General features: G+C 40.1%; 1 protein-coding gene across 1 annotated transcript in view; it reads left to right on the forward strand.

Moving 5' to 3' along the window:
* The window catches only part of HOOK1 (hook microtubule tethering protein 1), a 47,192-nt gene extending 25,515 nt beyond the window's left edge, over positions 1-21,677 (forward strand). Inside the window, exons 9-22 of the mRNA XM_045026478.1 lie at positions 764-930; positions 1,548-1,688; positions 3,150-3,351; positions 4,085-4,195; positions 4,576-4,663; positions 4,744-4,804; positions 5,233-5,373; positions 7,059-7,146; positions 10,151-10,185; positions 13,492-13,574; positions 14,832-14,932; positions 15,278-15,379; positions 16,478-16,546; positions 19,447-21,677. Of these exons, the coding sequence (XP_044882413.1) occupies positions 764-930; positions 1,548-1,688; positions 3,150-3,351; positions 4,085-4,195; positions 4,576-4,663; positions 4,744-4,804; positions 5,233-5,373; positions 7,059-7,146; positions 10,151-10,185; positions 13,492-13,574; positions 14,832-14,932; positions 15,278-15,379; positions 16,478-16,546; positions 19,447-19,614 (1,557 nt within the window). The 3' untranslated portion in view covers positions 19,615-21,677. The remainder of the gene's footprint in view (positions 1-763; positions 931-1,547; positions 1,689-3,149; positions 3,352-4,084; positions 4,196-4,575; positions 4,664-4,743; positions 4,805-5,232; positions 5,374-7,058; positions 7,147-10,150; positions 10,186-13,491; positions 13,575-14,831; positions 14,933-15,277; positions 15,380-16,477; positions 16,547-19,446) is intronic.
* The last annotated feature ends 1,642 nt before the right edge of the window (positions 21,678-23,319 follow it).

Raw genomic sequence — 23,319 nt, forward strand, 5'->3', positions numbered from 1 at the left:
ACATGCTATATGCTCTGATGTTTGATGAAGTATTAAAATTAACACATCATCTTTCACTAGAAAGAGCTTAAGGGTTCCGTCTTTTAATCCTTGCCCATTTTATGGCTGTTTTAATATACTTACCAACTTAGTGTAATGTTGTGTTCCCATTTGCTTAGCTGTGAACACTTTCAAAATCAAACCAGTTCAGTCACTGCAAAAATGCATGCCCTATATGATGCTGTCTAGGATTTTTTGTGTGTCTGCTTATTAGCTTATGGCTCTTGGACCTGCTTTTTGCACAACCATCCATGGCTGAATGCACGGCAGTGCTATGTTAGTGTGCTAGCCAGTGCCATTCTGCTTTTTATTGTTAGTACACAAGCCAAATGGGAAATACTCTTCATCCTACTGTTATTGTTTCTGTTCAGTTTCTATGGGCATAGTTTTATTGGACTAATCATAACATATTTGTTTCCTTTTTGTTTTCATAAAATCTGGAAATATCAGTTGCCCCTCGTATTTATTACAATGCTGCATGCCCCAGAAGATAGTTTTCATCTATAAAACAAAACAAAAAAAAAGGCACACTTCCTTGGTTGACAACTTTCATACTCTAAAGCAGCTAGGTGCTTAAGGGTATTTATAAATCACTTTCTAAATTTTTCAAATGCTCAACTTCTATGTAACAAATTATTTGGTGGCATCTTATAATATATTATTTTGGGTTCTTCTTGGCAATTGGATCGGACCTACAAACTTGATGTTGTGTTATGTGCACTAGGTGGCTGCCCTTCAAGATGAAAAAAACAGCTTGATGTCTGAAAATGAGGTCATGAATGACAGATTAGACCAGTTAGATGGCTCTCTTGATGATCCAAATACTGTTGTTGCAAAAAAGTATTTCCATGCACAGCTGCAGCTAGAACAACTGCAGGAAGAAAACTTCAGGTACGATATAACTTGCAGCTTTATTTAATCCTCTCTCAAAATGTTGTTGTGTCATATGTGATGGTAGTTTCTTCTAAATATGCAGGATTTTCCTTCTCAGTTCACTTTTCTATTCACTGTTCTGAAAGCTTCTCTCTGTCATTGAATTAATATAAACTATATTTGTAAAGGTATAGTTTAGTGCTTCCCCTTTTCTTTGTACCATTTTCTAAAATATTGTGGGCTCTAATGGGAGGGAGAAAGGCAGGACCAAGGATAAGAACTGAAGTACATGTTTCATGTGGTGATTTGTACTAATAAAAATCCAACATTGTCTGGGTCTAAGTGATTCACATGTTCTTTTACGGCAGTTATAAATTAACCAGAAACTCCTTTGAGTAAAATATTAACACAGTAAACTAACAAATCTGTTCATATGATAGTGTGTGTGTAGTAAATAGCCCCGGACAATACTTTTGTTAGTTGTTTTTTCCAGGCTTTAACTACCTTTTTTATTCTGTGTCTGCTACGTTTATGTACTTTGAATATTTTTTACTGTTTCAAAAAGTGGATCATATTAGTTACGTGAACAAAAGATAGGAAATTATATTTTCTTAACATCTTCTTGTTTACAAAAGGCTTGAAGCTGCAAAGGATGATTATCGTGTTCACTGTGAAGATCTGGAGAAACAACTGATTGAGCTGCAACATAGAAATGATGAGTTGACCTGTTTGGCAGAAGAATCTAGGGCCCTAAAAGATGAAATTGACGTTCTTAGGTATGTAGTGAACAAAGCTACCATTCAGACTGAAGGTTCTGTTTGATAATGCCAAGGCTCCATATTTAAAGATAGACATTTCTGTATAAAATTACACAGTTTATGTCTTACCACAATCAAACTTAAAACTAAATGGAAAAAAGGACCAGAGTGAAAAATAAAACTGGAAGGTGAAATGTAAATTTATGACCACAATAAGTACTCTGCATATCAACATTATTCCGCAAAAGACTCCCACATTAAGCAGGACTAAAAGATACAACCTGTCTCCTCCTGAGGTAGAAAACACAAAATACCCTAGGAAATGAGAATGTTGTAATCATAATGGATTTTATTACCAACAGGATGGTTTTATTGGCAAAGGCCCGCCTTTTCTGATACAGAAAAAGGGTAATTGCCCAAATACAAGTCTCAAACCAAGTGAAAATGAAACTTAACTATTGCATCAGTATTTTAGTTAGATTGTATGTTCAGGATTACAAGACTGAGTAGGGGCAAAACACAACAAGCATGATGAGAACTCATCATGTTGAGTGCAGTTCAACATATGTAAACTAAACTGGTTACTAAAAAGTACAGAAAGTAAATATGGTGTTATCATATTTCTAGAAATATAATAATGTAAAGTCACTCTTTTATTGTTCTAACAGATAATTCAATATAGAATAAAATATATTCCAATCTTACACTGTATCAAGGTTCATAGAAGAGCATCAGGTTAAGTATAAGAGACTGGGTTTTGTAATTACTCCTATGCTAATTTTTAATTTTGTAAGATGCCAGACAATAAAGTGACTCAATATTTAGTTTAAAGGTTTGTTAATTCTTTTGTGCCAGTAAAATGAAGATCCATTTCTGTATCAAAATACCTTGATATTATTTGGACAGAACACTTTCTGTCTTGTATACCTTTTAAAAGGAACTGATCAATTTGTCTTCCTTGGTCATGCCTCCTGGCAAAAATACCCATAGGATAATGATCTCCAAAACCTATCTGTATAGTAATATACTGTAGCTTTGTACCTATTCCTGCAAGATAGAGGCACTGGTATTTTGCAGGCTTACACAACTGCAGGATCAATCTGTAGCCTAGGGCATAGTTCACTTGTATTAACTCCAACACCATCATTAATTTGTGGGGCCATTTAATATACTGTCTCTGTCTACAAGGCATATGTCAACACACAGTTTTGTGGGCCTGCACCTGTACAATGACTACTTTTAAAACTAAACTTTGCATTTATGAGTCTCTATCAGCCCTACAGCTAAGAATTAAAATAGCGCATTAGTTTTACACAGAGGACGTAACTCTAGCCTTGGATATATGCATGCATCTCCCTGTCTAAGCTAATTAGAGCCATGCTTGCAGATGGGGGCAGAACTTATTGATTTGCTTGGTTGTAGTTTGTTTGTGTGAAAAATACATCTTACTGTTTCCATAATTTGTTTTTATTCTTGTAGAACTTTTGCAGATAAGGCAAGTAAACTGGAGTCAACAGTTGAAGTGTATCGTAAAAAACTGGAGGACTTGAATGACTTCCGCCGACAGGTGAAGTCTCTGCAAGACACCAACATGATGTATATGCATAATACAGTCAGCCTAGAGGAAGAGCTAAAGAAGGCAAATGCAGCACGTGCTCAGCTGGAAACATACAAAAGGCAGGTAAGGCAACGACTGTACTCAACATCTTAACTATTCTCAGGTGTATTTTTATTAAATATAATTACAGTTGACTGAAAAAAATTGGGCTGCTTGATCTAACAATTGTTGAGGCTGGTGTCAAGACTGTTTATAAAGAAACTTCCAGCTCTTCAATATACTGTCAGTCTCCCGTTTTCCCTTCCAAACTCTCACCAACTGGCTTAACTGAGGTCATTTCTTGACCTGCAGTTTACGGCACAGTGTGCAACCCATCAGTTCACTGAGTGAAGTAGTGATTAGGTGTCTTGTTTTGTTTAATATGTAGCTGACATCCTCTAGATATGATATACTGTCTTACTGATTTAAAAAATCCTTTTTTAAAATATCTTGTTTTCATTTTTGGAAGTGCACAACAATTTTGCTTCTGAAAGTTCCAAACTAGTCATTAGAATTCCTATGCCTTTCATTTAAGGGAAAAAATGCTGCTGGCCAAGATGAACCATGTGTGTTGGTTGCATTCAGCAAAGAGACACATACATTTTTATTTCTGATTAAATTACAACCACCATGGAAACCTACTTTATTAGGCTTCTGAGACCATGTGAATAACGAACTACTTGAACATAATCTCCTTCCTCTTCTTAATCCAGCCCTCTTTTTCCCCACCCATAAGAGTGCCAGAGTTTAAAAAAATTACACTAAATATAACGCCTAAGATTTTATTAATATATGTTCTATGTCATTATCATTCAAGGTCCAGGAGCTTCATAACAGACTTTCAGAGGAGTCCAAAAGAGCTGATACATTAGCATTTGAATTGAAGCGACTGGAAGAAAAGAATGAAGCTTTATTCAAAGAAAAAGAGGTAAGTCTTATGCATGAGTGTTACTCAAACTCACTAGAAAGTCTCTCAGATTTTTATTTTGTGCGCTGGCCTGGCCAGAATTTTTCACTGTGGTCATCTTGAGAATAATTTCTCAGATGCTCTTAGGCATCAGTAGTGCTACCATAGGGATGAGACTCAGCACTAGAAATTATATATAGTTGCTTTAATATACTGGTCTTTGTAATTTGGAAATTGATAGGTCAGCATTTGGTATAAACATTATCAAAAGCCTTCAACATTTAACTCATGGCCTGAAAATAGTGTTATAAATTATAGATCTTTCATTCCTGATGGAATGTGCCAACATGAAACAATTTTGTCTTATTTCTACCTTTAAATATGCTTTGACCTTTTCTTAGAGACTTATAGTACAGCGTGATGCTCTGAAAGAAACGAATGAAGAGCTCCGGTGTTCTCAGATGCAACAGGATCACCTGACTCAAGCAGGTACTTCCTTGATGTTTTTTTTTAAAATAGATTGGTATGTTATCTGGAAGTGAATTTGTCAATTTGTCATGTCTTTCCAGATGCATCTGCTGTAAAAAGTCATGAGAATCTTGCTGCTGAAATTCTACCAGTGGAATACAGGTTTGTTTGGGGTTTTTTTGTTCTCAACTAAAAAACTAGCATTTTGATGTTCTTATAGGGAAGGTACTAGTAAAATGCTTTACCAGACATTAAATTAAACTTCAAATCTAGATTACCCCATCCCAGTGTCCACCTGGGCTTCTCATTAAACTTCTAGAGGTTCCAACTTTGCTGATGATCTTTGAAGGTGTCAGTATGACACCACCTGATGAAATTTCTTTTTTTTTTTTCAGGGTGAGAGGTTGTTGCAGGTTATTTTTGCTAACACTGTACTATGACACTTGTGTTTATTGAAGAACATTCAGTACACTGGCATCTTAGTGAACTGGAATGCCATCTCTTTTGCAAAATTACTTTCTTTTTAGTTAGTCAAGAACTATTTATATAAACTCTTCACAGAATGGAGACTTTTTGTTTTTGACCCATAGAGAAATGTTTATTCGACTGCAGCATGAAAACAAGATGCTTCTCTTGCAACAAGAAGGTTCAGAAAATGAACGTATTGTAGAACTCCAGGAACAGCTAGAGCAAAAGCATCGGATGCTGAATGAACTGGAAACAGAAAAAAGGTGATTTGTTTTCCTGTTTTTTTTTTTTTTATCTTCTTTTATAAACCTGAGAGCAGTTTGGAGTAGGCACCAGTTAGACAAAACAGCAGCTAATCGCACTACAGAGAATAATCTCAGGACTGAAACCTTAGAAGGGAGGCAGTGTGACTTGCCTTACTGATCCAACACTAGTTGAAGGTAACCACTTGTCCTGTCCTTTGGCTAGTGGAAGCATTGATGCAGTCATTACAAAGAGGAAGGGGTACAGAAACTACAAAGAACATAGAAAGTGTAAACCTGCAAAAAAAAGATGTCAGCAGGCCAAATATGGCTGCTCCATGCTTTGGTATTCTTTGAAGAGGATATTCTTTAGGACTCATCTTTGGTAGTCCTAGAGTGGGTGAAGAAAATCGGTCACTGTAGTTTTACATTGCTCAAACTGTAGACCTTTGGGCTGGGGAGCCAGAGTTGTGGTACTGAGTGAATTTCTCCACTGGTTAATGGTGAATGAAGTTTATCTTAGGCTATAACAATTTAGGAGTAGTTTAAGATGCTAAAATTTTTAAGAGTACTGCAAACACTTTTGCTGAAAACCTATGAATATGGTTGTGAGATCCACAAACAGGAGACTATATGTAGGCCACTTTAAAATGTTCCAGTCTTATCCCCTCTTCATTCCCTTACGTTTGCAAGGGTTTTTTTTTTTAATGGGATTGAAACTTTGCATTGTCTCAGCCCAAAAGCTAAGGTTTCTTCAAAACAAAATACATCAGCTCATACAATCTTACCAGATTGCCCAATAAAGTATCCAAATGCTTAATATTTTAGTATCAGATAAATCATCTGCAGCAGGAAGGGAAAAATGCAATCTTCTACCCACCACTTCCAAGAAGGAAGTTTTCCCTGCTCAGTTGGGAGACCAGTGCCATCAGCATCTGAAGTCTAAGTCTTCATTTAAAAAAAACACTAGCCCTTATGTTTTTAAAGATCATTAGTTTTCATGCTTGTTGTTTTAGAACACTGTAGGCACCAATTATATGGACAAGAAGCATGTCCATTTCACTGCTGCTGCTTTGGGAAGCTCCAAATACAGACCAGCATTGGAGGCGCTAGAGGCTGTGAGGGGCTAGATTAGTAGACACCCTATGTAACAGCCAGAAGCAGATGAGAGAGAGTAGTAGAGATGCTCCCCATTGTTAGAAGCCAGGAGGCTTTATGGTATGGGGCAGGGTGCTCAAGGTAATAGCAAGTAACATCCCTTGTCCTACAGCCAGAAGGGGTTAGGGTGGGGAGGAGGGACTTCAAGTTTATCAGACTCCAAAAGCTGATACTGAAGATGAAGCCCTGAAATAGAGTCTAGGGGCAGCACTGGGGCAGGAATCCCAGCACTTTCTCAGGTACCACAGACACTTCCCTTCTCTCCAGGTAGGCACTGTCCACCACCTACACAGCTCTTCCACCCCCTCCAAAAAAGTAAGTTTTAGCCCACTGGCTACTAAGTGTCCAGTAAATGTTCCAAGCACCTGCCTGCAGCAACTACAATTAGGTCTGATACACAAACAAAATATATATTGACTTCAGACACTTCCATTTTGTGTAACCCTACTGAAGAATTATAACCCAGATGTGTAGGGGAATAACTTCACTCTACATATCCTGATTATTAGAAGATGTATGAGTGACCGAGTTCTTTTACCTTCTAACAGGCTAAGCAATGAGCGTATTGGAGAGCTGCAGCAACAGATTGAGGATCTCCAAAAGACTTTGCAGGAGCAAGGATCCAAGACAGAAGGAGTAAGTGAAAGCTAGTGGTTCTCAGACTTCTTGAAGGTGGAGACCTCTGACCAGTTTTCTCAAAATTCTTGTGTGTTAGTGTCAGACTTTCTTTAAATGTAATAAGAATGGCGCCCCTTCTCCCATTCAGTCTTGCTGGTGCTGATAATTATTGTAACAACAAGGCTGTGGCTTGGTGGGGTTTTTATTAGCCTAAGAGATGGTAATTTGCAGCAGGGAGAATAAATCCTTTGTTCAGGGTTTGGGTCCATCTTTCCTGTGATTTTTTTTTTAATAGACAAAATAAAATAAAACTCTCCTGCCTGATAAGTCTGTCGACGGTCTAGAGCAAGCCAAACTTTACAGGAATGGGTCCACAGCATCCAGACACAGAGAAATTCAGTCTCTCTAAACTGGAGTCCCCTCAGAGCAGCAAAGTCCCAGCTCAAAAACTTCTATTTTAAGCAACTTAAAAATGAAATGCAACTTTTCAAACCATAAAATTTAAATGCTTCCCTACACTCTGTGAGAAGAGAATAGAGCCAGAATCCGAGGATCAGGATGCAGAAGAAGGAAGGGTTGTCTGTAGCATGCCCCCTACATTTACCCAGCTCTGCTGAACACCCGTCTTTGGAGTTCTTGCTCCATAGGTGGAAAAGCAGCAGAGCTGTGGGAGCCAATCTTACTCTTCTGAATAACTTTTCCTCACTTAAACTTACATGGCAAAGTGTTGCAAGTTAACTCTCATAGTGTGCCCACAGGGATAGTAGCTGCACTGCCTGCCATTCTGCTCCTGCCATGATGGATCCTTAAGAGGCTTCCTCTCATAAGCGGGATGGGCCCTGAGGGCTCATAGATAAGGCAAGAAAGAACCATTGTAATCTGTCTTCCTGTTTAACACAGGCCATAGAACTTCATATGAATTAATCCCTGCTTGAAATAGAGCATGTCTTTTAGAAAAACATACCTTGCTTTAAAAATTTCCAGTGATGGAAAATCCACTATGATTAAGGCTACGTTTTAGTCACGGATATTTTTAGTAAAAGTCATGGACTGGTCACGGGCAGTAAACAAATATTCACGGCCTGTGACCTGGGGTCCATGACTTTTACTAAAAATACCTGTGACGTAAACTTGGGCGGGGACCACGGGGGTGGGAATGGTCCAGGGGCACCACAGGTGCTGGAGCAGGCGGCCTGGAATCCCCGCTGGTGCTGGGGGATGGAGACCCTTGCTAGTGCTGGTGGGGTGGCGTTGGGGGGGCTGATAGTGGCTCCCTACCTGGCTCAGTGTCCCTGCAGCTCCTAGGCAGTGGAGGGGCACAAGCATCTCAGCTGCTGCAGCTCCCATTGGCCGGGAACGGCAGCCAATGGGAGCTGCAGGGGCGGGGGCCATGGCAGTGGGAATTCCACACCCCAAGGTAAGTGCCCCCCACACCTCCTAGCCCCCCGGCCTCTAGCCTGAGCCTCCTCCCACACACCCAAACTGGTGCTACTGGCCCAGGGGCTGCCCAAGCCAGAATCCATGACTTCTGTGACACTCATAGCCTTAACCAGGACTCTTGGTAAATTGTTTCAATGGTTAATTACCCTCACAGTTAAAATTTGTGCCTTATTTCTAGTCTCAGTTGGTCTAGCATCAGCTTTAAGCTATTGGATCTTGTTATACCTTTAGTCTGCTGGGCTGAAGAGCTTTTTATTATAAAACTTCTGTTTGCCATGTTGGTATTGGTAGATGGTCTTAACAAAGAGAAGGTTGCGGGAAGAGTTGATCACAAAGCAGATTGACCTCCTCAGAGTCTTTCACTGTAAGACATGTTTTATAATGTCTTCTGTCTACCAATCCCCTTCAAAAACATGTTTGTGTGATGTAATCTTAAATAATTACAATTATAGTTTTTTAAACATTTAATTAAAATTAACAGTTTACGTTTAAGTTTTATTTACTTGCATCCTTGCTTTCAGGAGTAGTAAATTCAGGTTATGATTGATAGGTCTTGAAAAACTAGTGAAAATTATGACACAAAGCACAGCAATTGTGGATGTGTGGTTTTTACATTTTTTTTTATTTTGTGTTTGAGTGACAGACTTTAATCATTCTAAGGAATTCCCTATACCAGAATAAGCCTAACAGAGTGATTCAGATTCTGAATTATACTCACAGAATTGCCTCTGGATTTTTATTCCCTTTGGGATTGGGGAGATTTTCTTCTTATGGAAGTGGCAAGTTGTTCTGTCCCCAAATCCTACTAGTTGCAGAATCTGGGAAGAACAATACTGCCTATAAATCACCCTGGCAAATTATATAATTGACTGTTTTTTTTCTTAAGTTAATCACATTAGCCTTTTGAAGCTGAAAGTCCTGCCAGTTGAGGCTATAGTTCTTCCTAGTAAACAGTGAAGGCCAAAGTTACTACTACTGTTTTCATAAACTATGGGGCACTCAAAATTTAGATGGAAATCCTATGAATTGGCTTCATTTGCACTGTTTTTTTGGTAGGGGGAGCAGGTTAGTTTTTTGTTTTTGTTCTAACAGTTTCAGAGTGAATTATTTCAAACATAGGAAAATATTACAATATGTACTATGTATTTTAAAATAAACCCATTTTAAATTTCTAAATGTTCTAATAGTCTAAATTGAGTTGTAAAGTTAATGAATGAAAAATATTTGGAGTCTGCTTTTGTAATCATGTCTTCTTTGTTTTCTTCTTTCTGCCTCCTCGTTTGAACTGTCTCAGCCTTTCCACTTTTGCTGCCAAATGATTCTGTAGCAAGAAGTATACTATAAAATCCAGAATGTCAGAGTGATGCAAAGAATATGAATAAAAGTATCTAAATGCATAGAGACTATTACACTTCTGAATTGTGCAGTAAAATACGCATGGTAAAAGTATCCAAAAAGTTCAACTTTTGAAGAAAACTATTTGTAAAAGTTGGAGCTCCCATTTGTATATGCACCTAGAATTATATTTTTAATTTTCTGGATTATGTATCTAAATTCATTTTTACTTCTCTTACCTTTATAGTCCAGCAAGCTGAAGCAGACGTTAGAAGCACAGATGTAAGTAAAGCTAACTGATATTTATATACAGCCAAAAGAGAAACGGACCTCTAATTTAAGTTTTTGATATAAGCAGTAAATACATATAAGCACTATTAAAGGTCAGCCTTATTTCCAAAGATGGGAAATCCAGTTAAAACTGCCACTCTGTCCTTCAGTCACCTCATCTGGGCTCCCAGGTGTCACATGATAGTCACTCGTTTGACAGCTCTGTGACACCTGCCTGTGGCTCAGTCCGAATTTCACACTTCTGGCTGAGCTGCAGAAACTCTGCCTTTTGGTCCTCAGGGCCATTGCTGCAATGTCGAGTAGTCAGCCAGGCAGGCATCTTTTCTCTCCTTCCTCACCTTGCTGGATTTCAGTCAGGAAGGAATTCCCAGGATGGGCAGTGGTTCTCAGCCCCGCAAAGAGAGGCCACAAGGCTCCCTCTAACTTCCCTCTCCCTCCTGTGTTCCTGCAGCCAACTGCATCTAGTTTGCCACACTTCCTGAACAGCAGGCCCCTGTGACCCAATACCCTGCAAGCCCCCTACTCCTTAGAAACCCCAGCACTCACCTATGCCAGCCAAAGCTACCAGGTTTTCCATAGCTCCATGTCCTACCTCTACCATTGCTTAGAGCAGTGTGTGTTGACCACAAGCTCAAGTTTATGATTCTGTGCAAATTAGCTCACTAAACTTGCAAACAGTATCTGTACAAAACGTGGCAGTTATGCTTCATAGTGATACGAGCCTTGTTTTTTGCCAGTCACTGTTCTGAGATCCCTTGAAAACAGTGTATTAGGCAAACAGGGTGAACATACATATTCTCCTCCTCCAAGTGTTGTCCACATTGATCCCCCACTCTTGCAACATGCATATGTAAGTTTCCACTTTCTGAAAAGCAGCACCTGGCGCTGGACACATCCTCTCTAACAGCTCTACCCCTTCGTTTAAGCTTGCACCGAACTGCCCTGCCTTCCCAGCACCACAGGCTCTTTAACTATTGTGATGGTTGTCCTCTGAGTGATTGTGCATGTCTACAGCCCACTGTGGGTCCATTTGTGCCCAATGCATTCGAGTCGGAGACTCTTGCCAGCAGTGCACCCCTGCCATCCTTGCACACAGAGCCGAGGGGAAAAAGGGGTATGGCCACCACCTCTGCCTCAGTTCCTTCTTACCACTCACGGCAAGAGTTGGAGTTCCCCATTGCTCTTGAGCTTCAGTTTGTTAACTAACTTTACTGAAAAAACTCTGTCTACAGCCTCTTCCCCATTCCTGCACCGGCGAGCCTGTCCTTACTAACTGCCTCCCGCCTAAAGCTCCCCTGCTTACAGACCAATTACCAACTGGGCCCAACTAGCCTACTTCAGCTCTTGCTGGGCTTGTGTGGGGAGCACCCCACATCACAGTGCGCCTGTAGAGGTGCAGACTCACCCCCCGGCGCCTCCTGCTGGTGACTTCTGGGAATTAGCCCGTTCCAGCTCTGGAGCGCCCTCTGCAGGCCGGTGATCCACCTGTCCTCTGGCCCCCATGTCCCTCCCTGGACCCGGTGCCCATTTACATGGGGTGCTGCCCCCTGGCAGTAACCCCCTCAGTCTTAGGGTCTCCCTTCCCTGGGGAACCCCCACCCACTATCCCCACCTGCCTCAGTATATGGCTACTGCCAGTCATTGTCTAGCCCCCGTGCCTTGGGGCAGACTGCAGTATCAGCCTACTCATCACTGGCAAGGAGGGTTTGGACCTGCTGCCTTGGCCTACCCCTGGGCTGCCCTCTGCAACCTCCCAGTACCTTTTAACCCAATGCTAGGTTGCAGCCTGGGGCTTTCCAGGCTGGAGCACCCCAGCTCCTCAGCCTGTCCCCAGCCTTGCTCCACTCAGGTACCTTGTGTCTAGCTCCCTGCAGCCAGGTCCTTCTCTCTCTGCAGGCAGAGGGAGACTGTTTGGGCTTCTGGCTCACAGCCTCTTATAGGGGCCAGCTGGGCCTGACTGGGACCTGGCCACAGCTGAGCCTGCTTTCTCCCAATCAGCCCAGGCTTCTTTCCCCAGCCACAGCTCTCTCCTGGGCTTTTTAAGCCCCGAAGAGCAGGAGCGGGTAATCACTCCACTACAGTGCCCCTTTATAGTCTCTGCTTCGGGCATGAGGATGGCAGGGTTGCATGCACTGCCTGCTGTTACTGCTAGCAAAAAGGCTCTAACTTGAGTGCATTGGGTGCACAAGCGCCTACAGTGGAATGTATATGTGCACAATGCATTTCAAAGTACAACAGGTGCTGTACAGGTAAGTAATTGTCCTTTTTTCTAGGACAGTTTTTCTTTTATAACCATGATTTTTTTGGTCACTGCCACAGCCCCCTCAGCATCCTGAAAGAACTCCTTTCAACCCCTGTAGTCCCTTTCCAGAGGAGGATAGTGTGTTCTTGTTTAAGTTTGGAGTTAAATATACCTTTTTCCAAGTCTCTCAGCTCAGGGGTGGTGACTTTTTTTTTTTATTTTCAGTTGAGAGAATAGTTTGATATTTCAGCAACAACAAACCTTTTTACCTGTATCATTTTTCAATATATTTATCATCACACTGAAGAATTTTCACACAAGTTTTCAGTTACTAGAGTGTGAAATGCTAGCATTAACCCAGAGGTGGGCAAACTACGGCCCGCGGGCCACATCCGGTCTGCAGGACCATCCTGCCCGGCCCTTGAGCTCCCGGCCAGGGAGGCTAGCCCCCAGCCCCTCCCCTGCTGTCCCCCTTCCCCCACAACCTCAGCTCACCATGCCGCCAGCGCTCTGGGTGGCGGGGCTGCAAGCTCCTGCCAGGCAGCACGGCAGCATGTCTGGCTCCAGTTGGATGGTGCGGCTGCCAGTCCTGCTGCTCTGAGCAGCATGCTAAGGGAGTGGGGAGTGGGGGGTTGGATAAGGGGCAGGGAGTCTCAGGGGACAGTCAGGGCAGTGAGCAAGGGGTGGTTGGATAGGCGTGGGAGTCCCGTGGAGCCTGTCAGGGGGTGGGGATGTGGATGGGATTGGGGCAGTCAGGGGACAGGGAGCAGGAGGGGTTGGATAGGGGGTGGGGTTCTGGGAAGGGTGGTTAGGGGCAGGAGGTTCCGGGAGGGAGTGGTCAGGGGACAAGGAGCGGGAGGGGAAGGGGTTGGATGGGTCGGAGGTTCTGAGGGGGTCAGGAAGTGGGAGGGGGCAGGGCCAGGTTGTTTGGGGAGGCACAGCCTTCCCTGCCTGGCCCTCCATGCAGTTTCAGAACCCCAATGTGGCCCTCAGGCCAAAAAGTTTACCCACCCCTGCATTAACCTAACCTCTGGATCAAATCTCTGAATCCATAGGGAAAAACTGAATGAAGTCCATGATGAGTTACAGAAAAAAGAGGCACTTTTTGCAGAGTTCCAGCCAGATGCAAATCAGAACTGTAAGTATCTGCATGAGGTTACATAATATTTGTTCCTGAAAATACCCCTGTAGTCATAATTGCCTCCATGCACGAGATACCATTTTGATACCAGTTTAATTTGGAAAATTAAGGTAAACTTGAAACAGAAAAATAAGTGTGCGTGCTTGTGTGCGCGTGCACGTGTGTGCATATTTGTCCATTACAATGGGACTTCAGTCTTGGGACCTTTAGTGCTAATGAAATATAAATAATTTCTTGGAAATAACTTCTCACCTGCTCTATCATTTATCTCTCTCTAAATTATACTGAAATATTGATATGACCTAGAACTCTTCAGGAGCCTAATGCATTACATCCTAAATACAATGCTCCTGGGGGAATTCTGCGCCAAAAACATAAAAAATCTGTGCAGACTATTTTAAAATTCTGCAAATTGTATTTGTTAAAATAACACTACATAATCACGCCAGTTTCAATTATTTTGGTAATTTATTTCAAAGTACCTGTCAGCAAGTATGTCTGTAACAATACAGACACACATAAAGTTTCCCCAAGGAGTGAAGAGTTAAAGAAACCCCTACGACAACACAGTTCCTGCTTTTCTGCCCCCATCTCCCCCAGAGCCCAACTGGGGGGGGCCGGACACTCACATACCCTTCCCCCCAGAGCTGAGCTGGGCACCGACCCCAGCCAATACACCCAAACCCCCTAATTCCCAGAACCCAGCCATGCCCCCCACCCCTGAGCCCAAATATCCACACACTCTTCCCCTCTCAGAGCCCAGTTGCGGGCCCCCACCCGGCCCAGATACCCGCACCACCTCCCCCCCAGAGCCCAGCTGCGGGGGATCCCACCAGCCCAGACACCAATCCCCCTACCCCATAAAGCCCCGGGATCCAGAAGGAGAAACAGCCTGATGCTCTGTCCCGGGCTTGCACAGATTTTCCTGCGCGCCGCCCTCTCCTTCCCTCAGGGCGTGTGGGGAACTGCAGCTGTGGGGAACTCTCTAGCTCTCTCCCTCCCTCCAGCAGTGTCTTCAATATGTGAGCTGGGCTCTGCTGGGTCCAGCAGCTTCTAGTGGCAGCCAGCAGCACTACAGCCCATTTTTGTGGGAGAAAGAAAATTCTGCGCAAAAAACATTAATTTCCAGAAAATTCTGCATTGCACAATGGTGCAGAATTCCCCCAGGAGTAATACAAGCAGAATATTGATGAAGCTTTAGAAATACCTAGTCCCTGTCATTTTGGTGTTTTTTAATTTTTTTTTTCTAAATAGCTCAAAAGATTGATGAGCTGGAGGCAGCTTTGCATAAAAAAGATGAAGACATGAAAGCAATGGAAGAAAGATATAAAATGTACCTGGAGAAAGCAAGAAATGTGAGTGGTATATTTCAATACAAATAAAGTCTCTCTCCTCTCCCCTCCCCATCACCCCACCTCTATGAATCAGTGGTGCTGACAGGCTTCTTAAATATCCTGTATTAAAAGTGGTTTTATCTTACATTTTTAGGCCAGATTGCTTGGTTATTGTAACTTGCATGCAGCATAGTGTAGAATATAACCCCAAATATGAAAACCTGTTATTAACACTTCCTTATTAATTGGCATCTTCTGTCATACTTGTGTCCTTCATTTGAATTTCAGTGTTGCATGTTTTATTTCCAGCTGAGATGTGAGGTTGCTCAAGATGAAACATCAAACATATTCATTTTCTTTATACAGGTGATAAAAACCTTAGACCCCAAACTAAATCCAGCATCAGCAGAAATTATGTTGCTGAGAAAGCAGCTACTAGAGAGAGACAAAAAAATTGAAGCACTGGAGGTAAAACTTATATCTCTTCTTGTTTTTCTTTTTAAAATCCAATTGTATGTCCTAAGTGGAAATCTCACTTGTGTGTGAGAGACTGCAAAGAGTCTCTTTGATTCAGTTGCCTTTCTATTACTCGAACTGCTCAACCTATCAAGCACAGAGATTTGACCTTGATTTGCTGACATTCTATCCTGAGGTGAATCTGTCAAGACTGTTCGCGCGCGTGTGTGTGTGTGTATGTATGTATGTATATATAAGGTGTTTATTTTTAAGGTTAAGTGTTTTATTGCTTATGAAAAGTAATGTGTATGAATTTAAAACTTCTCAGAGTGAATTAAAGTAAACTGTAGTTTAACTATAGTGCCACCAGTGCACTATGGTAATTGGAAATCTGTATAATACCATGCATTGTTGAATGGAAAGTGTGACTTTTTAAGTATAATTTAGTCTATATCAAAATACGTAAGTCATTACATGTAACAGAGTTATTAAAATAATATTAGAGACACTAAAATATTACACAGGTTATACTAAAAATGCTGTTCCTAGTGACAGCTACTTGGGTAAATATAAAATTTCTAAACACAGTTTTTAAATCTTTAAGGGCCTGATCCTGCATTTGTTCTGCACTCAAAATTCCCATTGACTTTTTGTGTACTGACAGTAGACTAGGACCCTAGATTATTAAATCAGTGGGGATAATTGCTCATTTATGGCTGCTAATACAATGGAATTATGACTTTCTGAAATATTTGCACTGAACATACTCTTGATTATATATCCACAAAAAGGTTTCCTGTTTACAGTGATGCGTTATTTAAAAATTTTATCCATCTGTCGTGGTAAGGGGTGGTTCCTTTTCTTGCAATAGTCTATTATAATAATAAACAATTTCATCACTTTGATAGCCTCTTTTGAAAATCCATATAATTGTTTACGCTGTTTTAGTAGCACTATTTGTATATCACACTACTGTACTGTTTATCTCAGTCAAGTCCTCTAAGGAGAGTGGACTCTGATAAAGTATATATAATTATGTACACTTTTCAGAACTTTTGAGTAGTTAAGATTCCCTTGTCTATTTCTAAATCTGTTTATCTTTCTCTCTAGAGTGAATGTAAGATTGCCAAGTTGCGTGATTATGAAGAAAAGCTAATTGTATCTGCATGGTATAACAAGGTGAGTCGAAACATTCCACTTGTCTGTCAGTATGGTAACTTAAAAATCAGAAGTACTCAGGATGAGCTTATAAACAATTTGAAACTATCATTTTCTTGCCATCTTGATCTGTTCCATACTTAAAGTCTGTTTCACTGAATGCTCCTGAGGTGACTTTGAGACCTGGATTACCTTTTTAGATGTGTTACGAATTTGGTTACCTATGGAAGGAAAACCCATTTCTCTACAGTTATCTTTGCACAGACATCAAGGATGAAGGCTAAAATAGCCTTTTTATAAAACAATAATATATATATGATACGTGGGGCTATTAGCACCGCCTAGTATTAAGTTTGCCTGACACTTCCCATTAGAAACTCGTATTTTCAGTTGCTTAACAAGATTTTTTTGTTATCTGCCAAACTTTAACTCAAATTCTGCATACTGGGTGTCTGAATCGGGCTGAATTGTTTTTGGGAAAAAAATTTTTCCAGCCAAAACAGTTCAGCCATTTGTAAGAACAAAGTTTCAAAAAAAATTTTGCTTCAGTCTTCCCTAAAAGTGTTAATGGTATCGAAATACTCAACACAAACAATATTAACAACAAGGGGAAAGGGAATGCAAGCCAAAATGGGGAAACGGCTTAAAGAATATTTAGATAAGTTAGATGTATTCAAGTCGGCTGGACCTGATTAAATTCATCCTAGAGTACTTAAGGAACTAGCTGAATCAATCTCTGAACCATTAGCAATTCTCTTTGAGAATTCATGGAGAACAGGTGAGGTCTGGAGAGGACTGGAGAAGGGCAAACATAGTAGCTGTTTTTAAAAAGGGGGACAAAGACGACCCAGGGAATTATTCCTGGAAAGATCTTGGAACAAATTATTATGCAATCAGTTTGTAAGCACCTAGAGGAAAATAGGATTATAAGGAATAGTCAGCATGACTTTGTCAAGAACAAATCATGCCACAGCTACCTAATTTCCTTGTTTGGCAGGGTTACTGGCTTTGTTGATGCGAGGAGAAGCAGAAGATGTGCTATATCTTGATTTTTAGCAAGGTTTTTGATACAATCCCACTTGATCTCATAAGCAAACTAGGGAATATGGTGTAGATGAAATTACTATAAGGTTGCACAACTGGTTGAGAGACCATACTCAGAATGGTTATCAATGGTTTGCTGTCAAACTGAGAGGGTGCATCTAGCAGGGTTCCACAGGGATCAGTCCTGGCTCTGGTATTGGTCAGTATTTACATTAATGACTTGGATAATTGAGTGGAGAGTATGTTTATGAAATCTGCAGATGACACCAAGCTGCGAGGGATTGCAAGCACTTAGGAGGACAGGATTAGAATTCAAAACCACCTTGACCAATTCAAAAATTGGTCTGAAATTTACAAGATTAAATTCAGTAAAGACAAGTGCAAAGAACTACAGTTAAGGAGGAAAAATCAAATGCACAACTACAAAATGTGGAGTAACTTGCTAGGCAGTAGAACTACTGAAAAATATGAGTATTACAGTGGATCACAATTTGAATAGGAGTCAACAGAGCAATGCAGTTGCAAAATATCATTCTGAAGTGCTAATTACATTCTGAAGTGTATTAACCAGGGTGTCATATGTAATACATGGGAGGTAATTGTCTCTTTCTGTTTGGCACTGGTGAGGCCTCAGCAGGAGTACTGTGTCCAGTTCTGGGCACCACACTTTAGGCAAGATGTGAACAAATTGGAGAGAGTCCAGAGGAGAGCAACAAAAAGTTTCTAAAAAGTTTAGAAAACCTGATCTGTGAAGAAAGGTTTAAAAAAGCCGGGCATGTTAGTCTTGAGAAAAGACGACTGAAGGAGGACCTGATAAGTCTTCAAATATGTTTAGGGCTGTTGTAAAGAGGATGGTGATCAATTGTTTTCCATGTCCACTGAAGGAGCAACAAGAAGTAATGGGCTTAATCTGCAGCAAGGGAGATTTAGGTTAGATATTAGGAAAAAAATTATTTAAGTATAAGGGTAGTTACACAGTCGGCTTCCAAAGGAGGTTGTGGAATCCCCATCACTGGAGATTTTTAAGAACAGGTTGGACAAACACCAGTAAGGGATGGTCTAGGCCAGGGGTCCCCAACGCGGTGCCCGCGGGCGCCATGGCGCCCACAGGGGCATCTAAATGCGCCTGCATCCTGGCCGGCGGTGGAGCATCTGCCAAAATGCCGCCGAATTTCGGCGGCAGCAACGCCTCTCAATGATGCCGCTTGCTGCCAGAAAGTGACGTCATCAAGAGGCGTCGCCACCGAAATGCCACAGAATTTCGACGGATGCTCCACTGCCGCTATGGAAAAGGTTGGGGACCACTGGTCTAGGCATACTCGGTCCTGCCTCCGCGCAGGGGGCTCAACTTGATAACTAACTTCTCACGGTCCTTTCCAGCCCTACATTTCTATTACTCTGTTTCACAATGTTTAACTAAAATACACTTACACTTACACTTTTTCCTCTGAGAACCTCTAGTATCCCCATGCTTTGGAGCAGGATCTTGAACTTCGGCACAGGGATGGCCTTTGCGTTAGGGAATATGCCTTTTGCTGTCTCTGTGAAAATCCACTCAAATTTGGCTAAGTTATAAGCCTTTGAAATGTTTCAATTCCCATGTGCTCATAGAGAAGATTTTAGAGTTCAGAGATTTAGCTGCTTAAGATTCTGTTTTCATTGAGCATGCTCAATACCCTCACAGTTCCTCATGTGGCTAGGGAAAAGAAAGGAGTGGATTGAGACAAGAAGACTGAGAGTGGTGAGGGGAAAGAAACTTGACTGAAAGCCAGGGATGGGGCAGGGAGTGGGAAATGGAACTGTGACATGCAATGCAAAACTGCTGCTTTTGATGATGTGAAAAAGATGTCTCATTCACTTATTTTATTTCTTCCCAGAGCCTGGCTTTTCAGAAGCTCAGTATGGAATCCAGACTGATGGGTAGCAGTACCTGCAAAGACCCTGGGTCATGCCCTCCTGCACGCTCTTTCCTAGCACAGCAACGACATGTCACCAACGCCAGACGGAGTCTCTCTATTAAAGTACCTAATGCAACATCGGATTAAACCGCAAAGGAAATGTTTACACTAAAGTGTCCTTAAAATATTTTGTGGCTTCCATTGTAACTACCTGACCGAGGAAGAGGTTGTGATGCTGGGCTTCAGCTATTTTAACATCAAAACTTATTGAATACACAACAGTAAATTAATTTGGTGAATGGTTTCTAAAAATCATCGGCACACGTAGTCTACTAAAAACTGTTGCGCCAGCAACCTTTTCTAAAAAACAGCACCTAGATGGAAGTAGATTTGAATAACTGAAGTATGTGTTTACAAGCACAGCTTTAAAGATTTATATTTGTCTTCATAGTATATTGTATATAAATACAAAAATTGGCAATATATATTATATTTAATATTTTTAGTCTGGAATTGACTGATTTTTTTTTTTTAACAGAACAGTAATTTTTGGAAAACATCAGAAAACTGATAACATTAGGTATATTTGCTGGATCTTTATAACATAAAGAAAAATCAGTCCTTTGGCTAGAAGAGTCCATAGTTTTAAAAGGATGCATTTGTGAATCAAGAGAATTTTGGCATTCCCAAACTGTTTAGTGACTTCAGGACTTAACTTTTAAGACAGAAGATATATCACTATCTCAGTCAAGAAGCAGAAAGTTTCAATCTACTTAAAATGGTAACTACTTAATTTGTTTAAATTTGTATATATACTTCTTAAGGAAAACCTATCTTTAACGTTCTGAATTCACTAAAGCCAAAAAGTCTGTCTGTTTGAATTAATGTAGTAGTCAATAATGTTTTTTAAAAAAACAACACCTTTAAAATGTAGTTGTATTATATAATTTTTATTACAGTCTTTGGGAGGGGGGAAATCCCTAATATTTATTCAGTTCAGTTAAACAGCTGTGTGCATAGAAATCACTCTTTCTCATTCCTCAGGTTTTTATATATTTTCTTAACTACTGTGAACTAATCACTTCAAGCAGACAGGCTAATGGAGAGATCTTTGCGCATGGTTAGTAACATAGATTGGCATGGAAAAGATAAAGGTAGAAGACATCCGGTATTCCAGACCTCGGAAGATGAACATAGCTAGATGGATTGGTGTGAAATTTATCTGTATCATTAAATTTATTAAATGTAATTTGGGATATTGCAGATTATGTATTTTATGACTTCTAAACCAAACTTTGTACTGTGGGATAATTTAAGCATTATACCCAGGTGTATAGACACTCTTTCCTTAAACCTGTTAGATAATTTTAACCAGTAGCTTAAATAAAAAATTTGTTTCACACCTATCCATACAACACTTCAGTTGACATTTGTTTACAAAATGGCTATTTTCACATCAACAACTTACAAAAAAGCACCTTTAAAAAAGATTTTTGAATTTTCCATTATCTTTATAAACTGACTAGACCCATTTGTTACATCAATAGTAAAATAACACCGTGAATAAAGTCACAGCAGATTTAAAAGAAACCTAATCTAGCAAACTAAGGTAAAGATGTGAGGCTACCATACCTATAGTATAGTAAACATCATATGCTTGGATTAAAAGAATGTGTGTATCTTTTCAGTATTAAAGCCATATTAATTTGAAAGCTGGACTCAATTTTGCTTGCAAAATTCAAAATTAGGTCTTTTTGAGTTTGTAATGAAATATGAATTTTGAATAGCTTTGCATTTCATTAGATACTTCACAAGCCTCTAAATAAGGCTTATCATTTGATCTCTTGCTGCCCTAAGGTCCTGATAATTCTGGAACTGGACCTCCCGCATGATTCTACAGGAAAAGTCTGTCCACTCGTTCAGTTTGTGTTTCTTTAAAAAAGTGTTTTGCTCTCTACAGTATTATAAATATCGACATTCAATTTGATTTCCTCCTAAAATGTTTATCAATAGAGAAAGCTGAAATCTAACCGTATACTACACTTATTTGTAATAAATATTCTAATTGAATTGTTGTTGTTTTGTCTTTCAAGTTCTGTCCTGCAGAATTGTGTGCTTCTGTTGATGTCTCTTACTGATGCATTGATATTGCTGGATTGTGTTTTTGTATGTTTCTAAGCTTTGATTGCCTACTATTTGATTGAAATGGGTGGGTGGGAAGGCAACTTTTGCAGATGTCTTATCATGACTCTTATGTTTAAAAGGTTTGGTATTTCAGTATGTTCTTTGTGAAATGTGGAACAGAATTATCACTAATAGCATTGAATTAGGTGTTTTTCCCTGTAAATGCGATTTCACAAACACGGTAATTCTTCGGCTTCCTTTTGAAAGCACTCATCTAGAATATAGTCCTAATGGATTCTGTCATACGTTATCACATTAATGTTGCAGTGTCAATAGCAAAAGTCAGGTGCTAGTGGGAATAGAACCCTTTCACCAACCCTTCTCAAAACTGCAGACACCAGTTCCAAAGAACTTGAATAAGGAATATGATCCCTTTGACTTAGCTGAGGCTGTGTCAGCTAAGTAGCAGTAAGCATGTAGTGGTTATTCAAGGAAAGCTTGGATCTTCAGAGAAGATACAGAGAAGGATTATCTGTATGAGGTGTTTCTGGGATGGCCATCACTATGTATTTAGCTGTCAGATGAAATTTTACTTAAAATTATTGGAACCAGTAAAGCAGTATGTCACTTCTTTAGCATCTGTTCAGGACTAATCAGAAGTTGTAGAAGAACTATTTTCATAGGTCTGGTTAAATTTAGACCTCCACCTGCGAGTGAGGAATTGATCAACAGACCTCAGTATTTGATCACGAGCCATTAATGTAATATTCATTTCCACTTGTGTTAAGGTGGTATAATAAAAGATGCAGTAGGATTAACCTTTATATTGAGCGTGTTTTGAGAATCTTTATTGATGGCACGCTCTTTAGAAAAGTGTTGAATTATTTAGCTACAAATTACTGAGCTATGTACAATTGGTATTGTTTACCAGATTTACTTAGTATGGTGTGATTCAGAGACTAGGGCTGTTGGCTGTCTCGTGATAAATCTAATTTATGCTGTGTCCAGATGTCACAGCTATAAATGCACACAGATTATTAAATGAGATAATTGACTCCTGCTGTATTTCTCCAGTACAGCTAATAATGTTGGAAAGAAGTAACTTTCTAATAAAGCTGGTAATATAGATCCAATGATGAAAGAAAAAATGCCCTTTGCACCCTATGTTGTAAATTACTAGAGCGTTGTTTCATGGATGGTTTTGGGGATAGAGATTCCACCTGGTGTGAGACCATTTAATTTAATTTGTAATAAGATATTTGTATGGGATTAACTCTGCCCCTTTGGTTGAAATATGGCTGTTCTGGTGGTTTCCATTAATAATCCTAATTTTGGATTATTAGATTTCTGTCATTCCTAGGTGTATCAGGCAGCTTTAACACACCTATATTTTAAGAGATTAAGATATAATCAGTGAAATTAATGAAAATTTCACCTAATGTTGATTTTTTTTTCTTATCAAGAAATACGCAAAAGTATTCTGTTGTCTATCATAAGCATTTACTTCATGACAACTAGTAAAAGCAATACTAATGTTTTATTTAAGCAGTCATAGGTTAGGAATTTATTTCAAATAACAAATGCTACATAGTTAATGATGTCTCATAAAGTAACTTTCCCAAACCTTTTACTTTTGTTTCCACTTGTTCTGCCAGGTTTGAGGTTTACTGTGTATCAATGTCTAAATTTTCTGTTTTTAAAACAAATGTAAAGACTGTGTTATCACAT

Source organism: Mauremys mutica, chromosome 8 (assembly GCF_020497125.1).
Source record: "Mauremys mutica isolate MM-2020 ecotype Southern chromosome 8, ASM2049712v1, whole genome shotgun sequence".
Classification (NCBI taxonomy): domain Eukaryota; kingdom Metazoa; phylum Chordata; order Testudines; family Geoemydidae; genus Mauremys; species Mauremys mutica.